Consider the following 13,768-nt stretch of genomic DNA (forward strand, 5'->3'; position numbering starts at 1 on the left):
TAAATACAATGCTGATGATGATTTAGATCACACACAATTATGTAATGTTACTAATGTATAAATATCAGAAATACGTAATATAGTAATAGTTATTTTTTTCAGTGCAGTTAATTTTGAATTGATAATGAGTCGTAAACGTTGTGCTCCCAGTGCGTACATTATTAACTTTGCACATACAGGAGAATATTTTAGATAGTTTGTATATGACATAAAAAATCTTGATATGAAATGTCAATGTAATTTTACATGCAAAGTGTACAATACTGTTTGTTTTTAAATTGATAATTGACGTATTATGTTATCGTTCAGGCTGATATGGGTTTAGGTTAGGGCTGTCCAAATATTATTTGCGAATTTTCACACTCCCTTCAGGTGAGCGGCTTAGTGCAGCCGAAGGTCTCCGGATCCCAGTCGTTAACATTCCGTGCGGAGCGGCGACCAAGCGCTGCGCATGCGCGTCCCTTTCACCCTACATCCATTCAATTCGGGGTCCGTGATCGGGAATTCCTGGATGGTTACAGACATGGATGGAGGTACTAGGATCAGGACTAACTGCGCAAAACTGGAGCCAGAGGCACATCAAATGATGCTGAAAAATGGGAATAACAGACATAGCCATGTTCCGGAGAGAGTGACACTTAAAAAGGAAATCGGATTACTCAGCGCGTGCGCTATTATAATTGGTAAGTTGGTGATGATCTTCTCATGAGTATTATTCTGACACACGGAGTATGCTTTATTTGAGTTTTACGGTACTGTTCTGCGAAAATATAATTGTGTTGAAATTTAGGCTTTGTGTTTAAGTTGATGCGTTGGATTAACTTTTTGGAAGTACGGCTATGCCGCTGGACTTTGTTGCTTGTGTGTTTCTTTCCGGCATAGCTGTAGCGGTATACAAAGAAAATTATAGTAAAAGAAAACGTAATAACAATACAGATAGATTTATGCATGCTTATATGTTAATAAACAGTGACACCTAAAGGAATGCCCTTTGACGTTTTCTACTACAGAAATTCAGTATCACATAGGTTCGCGCTTTAGTGTACTGCTGACTGGTTTGTACTATTTGAAGTGAGAGGTGCATTATCAATATGTAATGATACAACATAACATCAACAATAATTGTTATTATAATTAAGGTGTGTTGGTAGTCATATGATTTGAGCCTTGAGAGTCACCTGGCACATCAGCAAAGAACAATGGGTTTTGTCAAACTAATTTGAAAACGTACTATAACTTCATCTGTAGAGTTTTGCTCTGGAGAAGACAGAGCAAATTTGGGCTCCTCTAGCATGATTTCTAGTAATGGCTAAATGGCTGGAGGATAGATTTGGATGATCTCAACCCACGTATAAAGAGAGCCCTTCAATACCTAAGGTCTTATACAAAAAATCACATTTTCCTTCATGGATTCCACAGTGCAAATATGTACATTTTTTTTCCAACATAAATCAGTTTTTCAGATAGACTGAATCACTCCCAGAATGAGAAAAAGATTAACAATGTCATTCCTAGAAAGAGAGACAGATTGATTGTATTACTTTCAGAAAATGGGACAGATATCACTGCCCGAAAGAGGAATAGATTAACATTGTCATTCTCAGAATGAGGGACAGATTGACTGTATCATTCCCAGAAACAGGAATAGACCGCCTGTATCACTCCAAGTAAGAGGGGCAGACTGATTGTATAACATGCAAATATGTTACACAGGAATCAGCTGGTGCAGGAAACCATGCTTGTGTTTCACACTCTTTTTGCTTGTTGATGTGCGTTTTGATAGTGAGATACATCCAATTCCAAATATACGAAGGATATACTGATACCAGCCTCACAAATGCATTGCAGAATATTTATCATTCTTAATGTATCACAGTTTTGCAGCTCAGCCCTGTATCTGCTCACCCCACAGGTAACATCATCGGCTCTGGCATCTTTATCTCTCCAAAAGGGGTCCTGGAACATGCCGGGTCTGTGGGACTGGCGCTCCTGGTGTGGATGGCTGGCGGGGGCATCTCTGCCCTGGGCTCCCTCTGCTACGCCGAGCTGGGAGTCACTATTCCCAAGTCAGGTGGAGACTATTCCTATGTCACAGAGATATTCGGAGGCTTGGTGGGGTAGGTGGCCCGTGGATTTTATAATTTTATGCAGGTCCGAGCAGAATGCTGTTCAGTCAAACCCGCTTTCTATACTGCAGTCAGAACCTTTCTTTGTATTGTCTTAAACTTGTACAGTTTTAATGTAGTGAAATATAAATGTACAGTATTTGTGAAAATACATTTGGCCTGGTATGCTGTGGTCAGGGAAATAAACGTTGTGTCCTTTGGTGAGTGTGACCTCAAAGGCAGCTCACCTGTGGACATTGAGGGAGGGGGGACAGCTGCTTCTTTGACACTGATGCCCCCCCATCTCCAGGTTCCTCCTGCTGTGGAGTGCAGTCCTCATCATGTACCCCACCACACTGGCGGTCATTGCCCTCACCTTCTCCAACTACGTCCTGCAGCCTGTGTTTCCCAACTGCATGCCGCCGTACATGGCAACCCGCATGCTGTCCACGGCCTGCCTGTGTGAGTGACTCCCATCTGCTGTCCACTGCGTGCCTGTGTGAGTGTCTCCCATCTGCTGTGCACTGCGGGCCTGTGTGAGTGTCTTCCATTTGCTGTGCACTGCGTGCCTGTGTGAGTGTCTCCCATCTGCTGTGCACTGTGGGCCTGTGTGAGTGACTCCCAACTGCTGTCCACTGCGTGCCTGTGTGAGTGTCTTCCATTTGCTGTGCACTGCGGGCCTGTGTGAGTGACTCCCAACTGCTGTCCACTGCGTGCCTGTGTGAGTGTCTCCCATCTGCTGTGTACTGCGGGCCTGTGTCAGTGACTCCCAACTGCTGTCCACTGCGTGCCTGTGTGAGTGACTCCCATTTGCTGTGCACCGAAGGCCTGTGTGAGTGACTCCCACCTGCTGTGCACCGCGGGCCTGTGTGAGTGACTCCCACCTGCTGTGCACCGCGGGCCTGTGTGAGTGACTCCCACCTGCTGTCCACAGCGTGCCTATGTGAGTGTCTCCCATCTGCTGTCCACTGCGTGCCTGTGTGAGTGACTCGTCCACTGCGTGCCTGTGTGAGTGACTCTCATCTGCTGTCCACTGCGTGCCTATGTGAGTGACTCCCACATGCTGTCCACCACATGCCTGTGTCAGTGACTCCCACCTGCTGTCCACCATATGCCTATGTGAGTGACTCCCATCTGCTGTCCACTGTGTGCCTATGTGAGTGTCTCCCATCTGCTGTCCACTGCGTGCCAGTGTGAGTGACTCCCACCTGCTATCCACCACATGCCTGTGTCAGTGACTCCCACCTGCTGTGCACCACATGCCTATGTGAGTGACTCCCACATTCTGTCCACCGCCTGCCTGTATGAGCGAAAGTCACTTACTGTCCAGAACCTGCTTGTGTGAGTGACTCCTGCTGCTTCTTCTGGAACCCAACGGAGACTTTCTTCCTGAGCAGATACTCTGTCTTTCTTCTCCTTAGAATTTATATGCCTCCGCCTTTAACGTCCTTCCCTGAAAATAATGTCTACTGTTCCAGTTCTTTGTAATAATTTACTCAGTAACTGAAACTGGAGTGTGACAGGTACATATATCAGTAAGAGTCAGCGTCTAATGGTAAGAAACTGACCACTTCCTGATGTGCACTGATGCGCCCTGGCATATAAATGAGTCCTTTGTCAGGCTGTGTGTCTGGACAGCGAGGCCCGCTTAGAGGGATCGATCGGCGCTGTCCTTATCTGCCCTCTGCCCACATGCTCCTCCTCATGAGATCCAGAAGCCCGGCAGCGTTTGAAGGCCTCCAATGAAGTTTGTGCTGTCACCTGACACATCACAAAGCTTGCATCAGCCTACATAATGGTGCCAGCCTTTGTGCAGGGTGTACCATGTGCATTGTGTATTGTTTGAGGGTGGGAGGATGCCCTCTGCTCCTCTACTACCAGTTGAATGGATGGTCGCACTTGTTTTGAGGAAACACTGACACTGATAGAATTTCTCCTTGCCAAGGTAGTTACAGAATGGAGTATTTATCACAGAAAATAACAAACAACACAGACAATGTGTGCTGCCCTTTTTGCCTCGTCCAATCCGGGACCCAGTCCATTCACTTGTCCATCTTCCAGCTGCTTATTCTGGTCAGAGTTGCGGGGCCCTGGAGCCCATCACAGGCCACACGGGGCACTAGGCTGGTGTCCTTCACCCAGCGCAGGATGCATTTACAGCATCATCTATCTCAGTGTTTCTCGGCCACTGGTCTGCAGCCCAGTAGTGTGGCTATAAGCAGCCTATAGCTGGCTGTGTTCCACGGTGCTGTGGCAGGGAAACATGGGCTCGGTCCGGAATGGGTCACCACACAGACACGAACTGAATGGCTGCCCGGAAAATTCCCCATCCAGCAAAATTTATCGAGGGGATTGGGCTGGGTGACACTCAAGCTTTCAGACTCTCAGAAAGAAATCTTATGGCAAATCGGTGTTATTCTATTACAAACCTATAATTAACTATATGACAAGCATTTGGGTAGTTTGTAAACCCTACAGACTGTATACAAGGTAGTAAAACATATAAATACATGTGTATGTGTGCGCAGACTTGTGGAGGCCATCTGGTTAAACAAGAGCTACTTGTTATTACTCACCACACCACGGTGATTCATCTTGATTCCTCCAAGTGATTAGTCACAATCGCTCCATGTGATTAGTCACAATCACTCCATGTGATTAGTCATGATTATTCCAGGTGATCGATCATGATTACTCCAGGTGATTACTTGTGATTACAGTGCTTGTAGTTACTCCAGTCACTTATTCCAGGTGACCCCCATAATTCAGGATGCATGGCAGGGGCCAGTTTTTGAAGTGCAGGGTGATTTTTAGAGTGTCTCTGACACTTGCTCCCACCGTCCGCCATCTTCTCCTGTGCCCAGTGCTTCTGACCTGGGTGAACTGCTCCAGTGTTCGCTGGGCCACCAGGATCCAGGATGTCTTCACTGTGGGGAAGCTGCTGGCGCTGGGACTGATCATTGTGGTGGGACTGGTGCAGATACTCCAAGGTCAGTCCAAAATAAACCCACAAACATGACATGAAGCATATCAAAATCCTCTGTGATAGCTATCCAGTACATCATAGCGTCCAGCGACAGATAAATGCATAGGCTATCCTAAGCTATAACCTGGGGCAATGGCTAACATTAGGGAACCACCTTGTCTCGGGAACTATGGAAGTTAGTTAAATCGGCAATACTTGAGTAAGCAACGCCAGAGAAGTTAATGTGCACTGATAGTGTTGCATAGAAATTGTCAGTCATTTAAACTCAGCAGTGTTTAATAAGCACTGTCCTCCACTAAGAGAACCACAACAGGCCTTTTACGGAATCACTAACCGAATGCCAATCTGGTTTGTTCCTAAATGAAAGAATCTACCAAGATCTAACCATCATTAGGGGTCAAAGAGAGGTTAAAATGGACAGTCTGCTATTTCTTTTTAACTTCCACCATTACATTGACATCATGTGGCCAACAAGCTTTTGAAAGTAAGACAGCAAAGGTGCATCAAACACAACTTGCTAATGAACTTACCATTGTGTATGTGGCTAATGAAGGTGGCACTTGAACAAGAACAGTGATGCTTTACAGAGTTTGCATACAATGTGAACATGCAACGTTTCCTTTGACCTCAGTACTGATGGCAGAGTAGAATGATATTTAAATCTGCATGGGAAAAATAAGCGTAAGCCAGGCCATCACAGGGTGTAGCTCAAGACTGAATTTGTTTGATTCCTTTGAGTTCTTCTGTGTCACTTGGGGCTGGCCAGAGAAGGGCAAAGGTGAAAGGTCACGGCAGGTGGCCACGCTTTGTGCTGCTCCCTCTCAGGTCACTACGAGGGACTGCGACCACAGGTGGCATTCGAGTTCTCCAGGACACCGTCAGTGGGCCAGGTGGCGCTGGCCTTCCTGCAGGCCTCCTTCGCCTTCAGTGGCTGGAACTTCCTGAACTATGTAACCGAGGAAGTGGTGGATCCACGCCGGTGAGACACCCATCCCTGGGCAGCCGCCGCTAAACCCAGTTTAGCACTGTTTCTGTTAGCAATGTAAAACCAGCCACTCATGCAATCTGGAGAACAGCTTCTTTGTCTTCTAAATGGTAAGAAAAACTGCTTTTCTGACAAACAAAGGATTCCTAATGGCACTTGTATACAGGAACCACGGCCGGATCTAGGTGTGGGTAGGAGTGGGCAATGCCCACCCAAATATCTCCTCTACAATTGGTCACCTTTAGCCTGCGGCATCTCAATCTGCCAATCACGTTTATTTCATTCATCCCATCAGATATTCTTCTGTGGAGCATTTGTAGTCCCCTGTGAAAGTGGAGGAGGAATGTTACCTATTCATATTAAAGCTCCTTGTTAAAATCTATGGTTTGTTGTTGTAGTTTGCTGTGATGTTGCATTGAATAAGGATCTTTGCTAGTAGTGGTGTAGTTAACTCTTGGATAGTTAGCTAGCTAGCTAACATTAATTTTGGCAAGGAAACTCACTGGAACAGTACAGTGAAACCCCCGTATCCACTGCGGTCTCAGCGTAATTTATAAATTAAACTGTATCATAGGTATGTAAGAATTCGAAAACTATCCACGGTTCTGGGTCTCTGCGGTAGGTCTTGGAATGCATCCCCCCGCAGATGCAGATGAACTACTGTATTTAACATTTGATAGTTTGATAAGGTTGATATCAGCATAGGGTTGCCAATTTTGGTCAACTGACTGGAGTGAGATTTTCAAGTCTGCGCACACATGCACACGCATTTATACATATGTAACAGTTTTACTACAAGCACTCAGCATAAATTGTTAGCTGGTCAGATAGATATGTGCTATAATTAACTTAAATTACACAACCATAAATAACATACAACATCTTTTGCTTCCCAAGTCAAAGCTTGCCAAGCTTCGGGATCGGTGCCTTCTGCTTTTTGACACGGGTCCCTAAATGGTTTTCTGACTTGCTGTACTGGAACGTTGTTAACTCATGTGTAACGCCATTCCCAGTTCCGAGTTGCGACCTCTGAGGTAAATGGAATGTAGCATAATTGCGACTACCATGTCTGTGAGAATTACCATGTTATTTTAGCGTCAAACACTAGCGGAATTAGCATTAGCTTTCGTAAATTTGCATTACAAATCCATTCTGTTCAGCCATTCTATAGTACTTTTTTTAAGTACAGTAAGAGGTTAAAAATTTTCTAGTCCAGAGTTTTTGAGAATGCATCAAAACATAACAATGTGCGATACTACTAATTTTGAACAGTACATAGAATGTGGTCTATGTATTGACCACATACTTCAGACAATTCCATGCATACCGATACAGATCACCGGTATCGCCATCATTTTGACCGATCAGATGGTGTTGATGCAGCCAGCTCAGTTTTGTCACATTTTCGGCTCTGCTAGTAAGCAAGGCCATGTCAGATAAGTGACAATGGAAAACCTTCAGTTCGCATTACAACTCGGGTAGGGGCCGGTTCTTCTTGGCAGTGGAAAAGCACCATAAGTTGATCGGTGTAAACTCTGGTCAGCTGTTACTACACTTTTCCCTTTGAAGCACAACTTCCACAGGAAATTTTAAGACAACATGAGGCCATTTTGACTTCCAGTCTCTCTCTCTTTTATCAGGAATCTCCCTCGTGCCATTTACATCTCCATTCCACTGGTGACCTTTGTATACACCCTCACCAACATCGCCTACTTCTCCTCCATGTCCCCAGAAGAGCTACTGGCCTCTAACGCTGTGGCTGTGGTAAGACATACTGTAGAGGTTGCTTTGCTTTTAAGAACATAAGAACTATACAAACGAGAGGAGGCCATTCGGCCCATCAAGCTCGCTTGGGGAGAACTTAACTAATAGCTCAGAGTTGTTAAAATCTTATCTAGCTCTGATTTAAAGGAACTCAAGGATTCAGCTTGCACTACATTATCAGGAAGACTATTCCATACTCTGACTACGCGCTGTGTAAAGAAGTGCTTCCTTAAATCCAGTTTGAAATGTTCTCCCGCTAATTTCCACCTATGGCCACGAGTTAGTGTATTTGAACTAATGCTGAAGTGACTATTTGGTTAAATGGTTTTCTGACTTGCTGTACTGGAACGTTGTTAACTCATGTTCAGCTTTGTGAGAACGTATCATAATCGTCAAGGGAGCTGCAATGTTGTTATGTTGTAGTTGTATTTTGTAAATATGCAAGTTTCTTAACATTAAAAATATTTAAGTAAAATACATATTTCTCCCCCTTGCGTGGGTGAGACATTCCAATACCTACCACAGAGGGCAGAAATGGCAGATAATATCGAATCATCCACGGACCTCATGTATGCGTGATTTTCGTGTACATACATTTGATAAGTTTAATTGATAAATTACATTACCAACATTAAGTATAGGAATAATAAAGTGTACTGTGCATTATTATACAGCACTGTACAGTGCTGTACTCTCTCAAATGAAACGGAAAGAATAGTTTTAGCTTAATTCTCAAGAGATGATATACATAAAAAATATCTTGTATCAAGGGATTATGGAGTAATGAAAATCAAGCTGTGCTTGTGTGGTGTCCTGCAGACCTTCGGAGAGAAGCTCCTGGGGATGTTCTCCTCCATAATTCCCATCTCCGTGGCCATGTCCACCTTCGGGGGAATCAATGGGTACCTCTTCACCTCCTCCAGGTGAAGCCGCTCTCATGGGAGCTGAGCCCACATGACACCGAGAAGCTCGGCTCACAGTGTGCAGATTTATCCCCGGATCTCTGCTCTTCCAGGCTCTGCTTCTCAGGGGCCAGGGAGGGGCATCTTCCCAGTCTGCTGGCCATGATTCATTTCAGGAGCTGCTCCCCCATACCTGCCCTCCTGGTCTGTGTAAGTCAGTCTCTCCACTTCCTCTTCCTAAACATGGTCAGGCACTTCGGTAATGGTCCATTTGGGATGAAATGGAGACTCTGCTCATTCAGACTGATGTTCAGGATTCAAAGACATTTCTCCTTCATTTTGACAGTGTGCAGCCACCATTGTGATCCTTTGCATTGGAGAGACACACAACCTGATCAACTATGTATCCTTCATCAACTACCTCTCCTACGGGGTCACCGTGGCTGGTCTGCTTTACTACCGCTGGAAGAAGCCAAAGCTTCTGCGTCCCATCAAGGTGCAACCTGCTGTCCCCCTCAGCACGTCAGCCGGGCCTAAGCGTATGACTCAGGACCGTTAAACCTGTTAAACCCCCAGGTGAACCTGCTGGTGCCCCTGGGCTACCTGCTCTTCTGGGCATTCCTGCTGGTGTTCAGCCTGTACTCAGAGCCGATGGTCTGCGGTGTGGGCCTGCTCATAATGCTCACCGGCGTGCCGGTGTACTTCCTGGGCGTGCACTGGAAGGACAAGCCAGACTGTGTCTACAGCTTCATCGGTAAATCCCACAAAGATAATGGCCAGCCCAAATATTTATTCCAAAAGACTCCGCACTATTAACACCTTGGGTTAAGAATGTCTGACTTATGGACACTTTTGAACAGACTGACATAAGGCCAAATATACTAAAAATTCACTTCTTTGTGACGCTCATGAAAACATTGCATGGATTCAGTGGTTTGTCAGCCTGAGGCACAGTGCAGTGCAGTGCAGTACAGTGCAGTACAGTGCAGTACAGTACAGTACAGTACAGTACCATAGAATGTTACTTTCATAATTGCTGTATTATTGTTGTTTCTACCTCTCTACAAATTTGACTTAGATGCTTCGTTGATGACTGAAAATAATAAAAATATATAGGTGATAATTAGAATACATTTTGATAAATGGATTTAAAAATCTGAGAATCAATGCTGCTGGTTGAGATGAATGAAGGGGGTTCCTGCTTCCCTTTCTTTTCAGAGGCAGTGACCTATGTGGGACAGAAGCTCTGCTTCGTGGTCTTTCCGCAGATGGACCCTGCCGAGGGGCCGCGCCCCGCAGAATGGATGTCCGAGAAATCCGAGTTGTGAGCATGGCGTTCACCCTCTGCTTATCTAATTCATCTGCTCCGTCCCACTAAAGTCTGGTTCCACTGAAGAACCAGAGCCGGGAAACAACTGCTAGAGGCCACGTCGTTGTGTCATTTTTGTTGGCATGTTTTACCTATTGTCATTTTTTTACCCATAAACAACAACAACATAATTCTGATTAAATTTCCTGATTAAACTAAGGGAATGTTACTTCAGATACTGGCAAGATATCTCTGAATTTATCTAAGAATTACTATCTTACTTTGCTTTACAGGAAAAATGCAATTTTAAATTCATGAATTCGAGGATCTCTTGAGGAACGTATGGTTGAGTAAGCTTGTGTTGTTTAAGGTCACCCTGAGGTTTGTTGTTTGCTTTCTGGTGGGTCTACATCAGAGGGAGGAAGCACAGTGCCCCCCTGTGGCCATGACTGAAACATCTTTCATGCAAAGTGAAGTTTAAAGACCGACCTACATCTGAGTCATTCAGAGTGTCATCCACAGCCTTGTGTGCTTGCAGTATTGTGTATACATGCACATCTGCTGAGGGGATAAGAAACTCAGCTAAACTCTGTCCTTACACCAGCCGTGTATTGTTATACAAGAAAAAGAAAGCAAAATATTCATCATGAAACATTTTAAACAGTTGCCAGGCATTTGAGAACAGTGCAAAACGTGTAACATGGCAAGTAAAACGCAGTGTGGCACCTACTGGTGCCCCATAAGCACAGGGCAGAGGTGGAGTTTTCAGATCCAGAGAGTATAAATCCAGATCAAAATTTTACTGCAACCAACCAGTTGTGTACTGGGACTTTGACCCTTTATACTCAACTGGTTGGTAGCAACAAAATGTTGGTCTGGATTTGTACTCTCTTGACCTAACATCTCTGCCTCTGGCACCTGGCACAGCTGACCTCGCAGCTCTGCTGAAATCCACCTTTGCTTTTGAGGAGAATTAATTTAATGTAGTTTACTGCTCACTTAAAATCATGCTGGTAACATAAAAACATAACCAAAATATCAATGTCAAACTGATGATTTGCAGTGCTACATTGAAGGACTTATTGGGATTATTCCGTAACAGAAAATGGTGAACGAGGTCTGAGGTCTTGCTACGTCTGCACAGGGACCTGTGTATGTTATAGGGAGCAGAGAGATCCCCCCCCACCCCCCCCCCCACAGACAGACCCTTGCTAAACACTCAGCCTAATCCGCATCCTTTGCAACTTCCCAGCCGATGTACAGTTCTGAAGAGGCAGATACTATAAATTATTTGTAAAGCATCAGATATTTACAGTGTGTTGCTTATGTGTGTGATGTATTTTTTGTAAAGAAAAAAGATAACAGTAATTGCATAATAAATTAATATTGAAAAACAACTAGATCAAATCTGATTTGATTTGCCTTTTACGGCAAGTGCTAAACCTCATTAGATGGACATTGTCCATCTGCTCTGTCTTCAGATTCAATGAGAGGAGAGTAATGCAGCGGAATGTAAACACCCCACACACGCATATGAGTACAAACTCTTGCTCTTGGCCATCCCAAGTCATCGTCATGACGATTCCGAAAGTCTGCGGGCTGAATCCAGCTGTTCTAAAATATCTTTTGCACGGTTTTCAGTTCATTACCTTTTTGACTTGTGACGGCTTTATGGACCGCAGGTAGAAATTCGGCAAATAATAATGCAGTAAAATCTCAGTTATAAGTGCATGATGTGTAGACCGACATGACGGCCAGCAGAAAAAGGCTGAAGAAGAGCTTCTTTCCCCAGGCAATACGGATCTTAATGGGATGGTCACTCTCTCTCTCTCTCTCTCTCTCTCTGCATTTCACTGCACACTGTACTCAGTATCATTGTATATGTGATGAATATAACTTTGAAACCCGAAAGATCAAGAAAAAAACTACAAAATGAAATGATTTTAATTCCTGGGAGGTACTTCCTGGTCCTGTTTTTTAGCCCCCACTCCAGTGTAGTTACATTTTGTTCAAACAGGAAATACTGAGATGTGCTTATAGCGATAAACTTCGCTGAGTACAAGCGCCAGAGCCAACTTGGAAGTTATGTGTAAGTGCGGGGAGAAGAGACAGGAGCAGCGGAACAAAAACTGAGACGTATCTCAAGTACATTAAACAAGCTGAAGCTGGATAAATACAGCTGCAAGATCAGAACTGAAATATAACATATGGCTCGTGTTCAGTGCCAACGGTCTGAAAGCTCGAGTAGAAAAAGTGAGAGTCAGTACAGCCGCCGTCATTGAGGAGCTGCTGCCCATCTTGAACATGATACAATATCATTCTAAATTCACACCAAAACCATGTAGAGCAGGGGTGCCCAACTCCAGTCCTGGGGGGCCAGAACCCTGTGTAGCTTAGTTCTCTCCCTGTTCCACCACAAATGACTGTGTGGTAATTAGCACAAGGAGTTGAATCAGGTGTGTTAAATGAGGGAAACCCAAAAATGTGCAGGGATACAGTTATTTTGTCGTCCATTCGTTCCTTTATTTACTCATTCACTGATTAGCATCCGGGGCGGCATGGTGGTGCAGTGATTAGCACTGTTGCCTCACACCTCTGGGACCGGGGTTTGAGTCTCCACCTGGGTTACATGTGTGTGGAGTTTGCATGTTTTCCCCATGTCGTTGTGGGGTTTCCCCCGGGTACTCCGGTTTCCCCCCACAGTCCAAAGACATGCTGAGGCTGATTGGAGTTGCTAAATTGCCCGTAGGTGTGCATGTGTGAGTGTGCCCTGCGATGGGCTGGCCCCCCAAAATACGCCCCCCTGCCTCGTGCCCATTGCTTCCAGGATAGGCTCCGGACCCCCCGCGACCCAGTAGGATAAGTGGTTTGGAAAATGGATGATTAGCATCCTTGCAGATATATTCATCATGAAGAGCTGCTTTTAAGCTGCATGTCCATGCGCAACATTATATTACCTCACGGTTACTTTATAATTTCCTTCTTTCATCATCATCCTTCTCTGAGCTTCTGGTGTTCAGATGTTCATTTGCATCGTTATCTTAACGTACGAAAGGCAGCGGTGGTGGTCTGGTCCCCTCCCAATCCACTGATCATATCCCAGATTAAACAGTTCACTTTGTTACCGCATACTTTTTTTGTGGAAAAAAAAGTCAACATACAGCTTCATGCTAAGAAACAAACAATTGTTTGGAATGGAATTGGAAATACAATGACAGGTAATGAACACAATCATGCATACGGTAGGTGTCTTAATGCATTGAGGAGAGATGTTCTTCTTCAGTCAATGCTTCAGAGCAATGTTTCTGAAACCCCAAAAACTTCAGCTTTACACATGATTTTACAGATCAGCATTAGTTTTATAACAACAGCAGAACAGCCCCATATTTTTGTTTCAGTTCCCCCAAAACAATGGTATTCTAACATTTAGCGATTTCATCCCCTATTTGTTGAGTCCTCCTAGAATTGCCCTTGGCATGCATTACGTATGTACTTGTCCCTTTGAATAAGCTTTGCACCAGTTTCTGATGATTCAAGTCGCAATGAAAAGACCGCTAAAGAAAGAGTCAGACAGTCCCTGGATCGGACACTAGATGGCGCAGGCATCACATGTCAATGCGAGAAATGATTACATCGCGTCACCAAATTTACACTTTATGTGGAGTGCTGAGGGCAAGGCTCTTCAAAGCTGAACCTCAGTTCCAATCCAGGCCTTGC

The 13,768-nt window shown here is 44.6% G+C and overlaps 1 protein-coding gene across 3 annotated transcripts; it reads left to right on the plus strand.

Moving 5' to 3' along the window:
• Positions 1 to 436: 436 nt before the first annotated feature.
• LOC125706803 (asc-type amino acid transporter 1-like) lies at positions 437 to 10,351 on the plus strand. Of its 3 annotated transcripts, none has more exons than XM_048973637.1 (11): positions 437 to 683; positions 1,913 to 2,117; positions 2,416 to 2,567; positions 4,970 to 5,095; positions 5,917 to 6,070; positions 7,717 to 7,840; positions 8,660 to 8,763; positions 8,856 to 8,952; positions 9,089 to 9,238; positions 9,319 to 9,496; positions 9,961 to 10,351. In XM_048973637.1, exons 1-11 carry the CDS (start codon positions 452 to 454, stop codon positions 10,068 to 10,070), a joined length of 1,632 nt encoding a protein of 543 aa, XP_048829594.1. In that variant the 5' UTR covers positions 437 to 451; the 3' UTR covers positions 10,071 to 10,351. The 3 variants fall into 3 exon arrangements, with proteins under 3 accessions (XP_048829594.1, XP_048829596.1, XP_048829595.1); XM_048973639.1 differs by having other exon boundaries at positions 445 to 683; positions 1,952 to 2,117; XM_048973638.1 differs by lacking the exon at positions 8,660 to 8,763 and having other exon boundaries at positions 446 to 683; positions 8,764 to 8,952.
• The last annotated feature ends 3,417 nt before the right edge of the window (positions 10,352 to 13,768 follow it).

Source organism: Brienomyrus brachyistius, chromosome 13, assembly GCF_023856365.1.
Source record: "Brienomyrus brachyistius isolate T26 chromosome 13, BBRACH_0.4, whole genome shotgun sequence".
Lineage (NCBI taxonomy): Eukaryota > Metazoa > Chordata > Actinopteri > Osteoglossiformes > Mormyridae > Brienomyrus > Brienomyrus brachyistius.

Bases quoted from the DNA above. Each gene is read 5' to 3' on its own strand.
- LOC125706803 (XM_048973637.1), top strand. From the start codon at position 452: ATGCGCGTCCCTTTCACCCTACATCCATTCAATTCGGGGTCCGTGATC. The intron at 2,118-2,415 runs GTAGGTGGCCCG...CCCCATCTCCAG, and splicing joins ATATTCGGAGGCTTGGTGGG to GTTCCTCCTGCTGTGGAGTG. The intron at 9,497-9,960 runs GTAAATCCCACA...CTTTCTTTTCAG, and splicing joins CTGTGTCTACAGCTTCATCG to AGGCAGTGACCTATGTGGGA.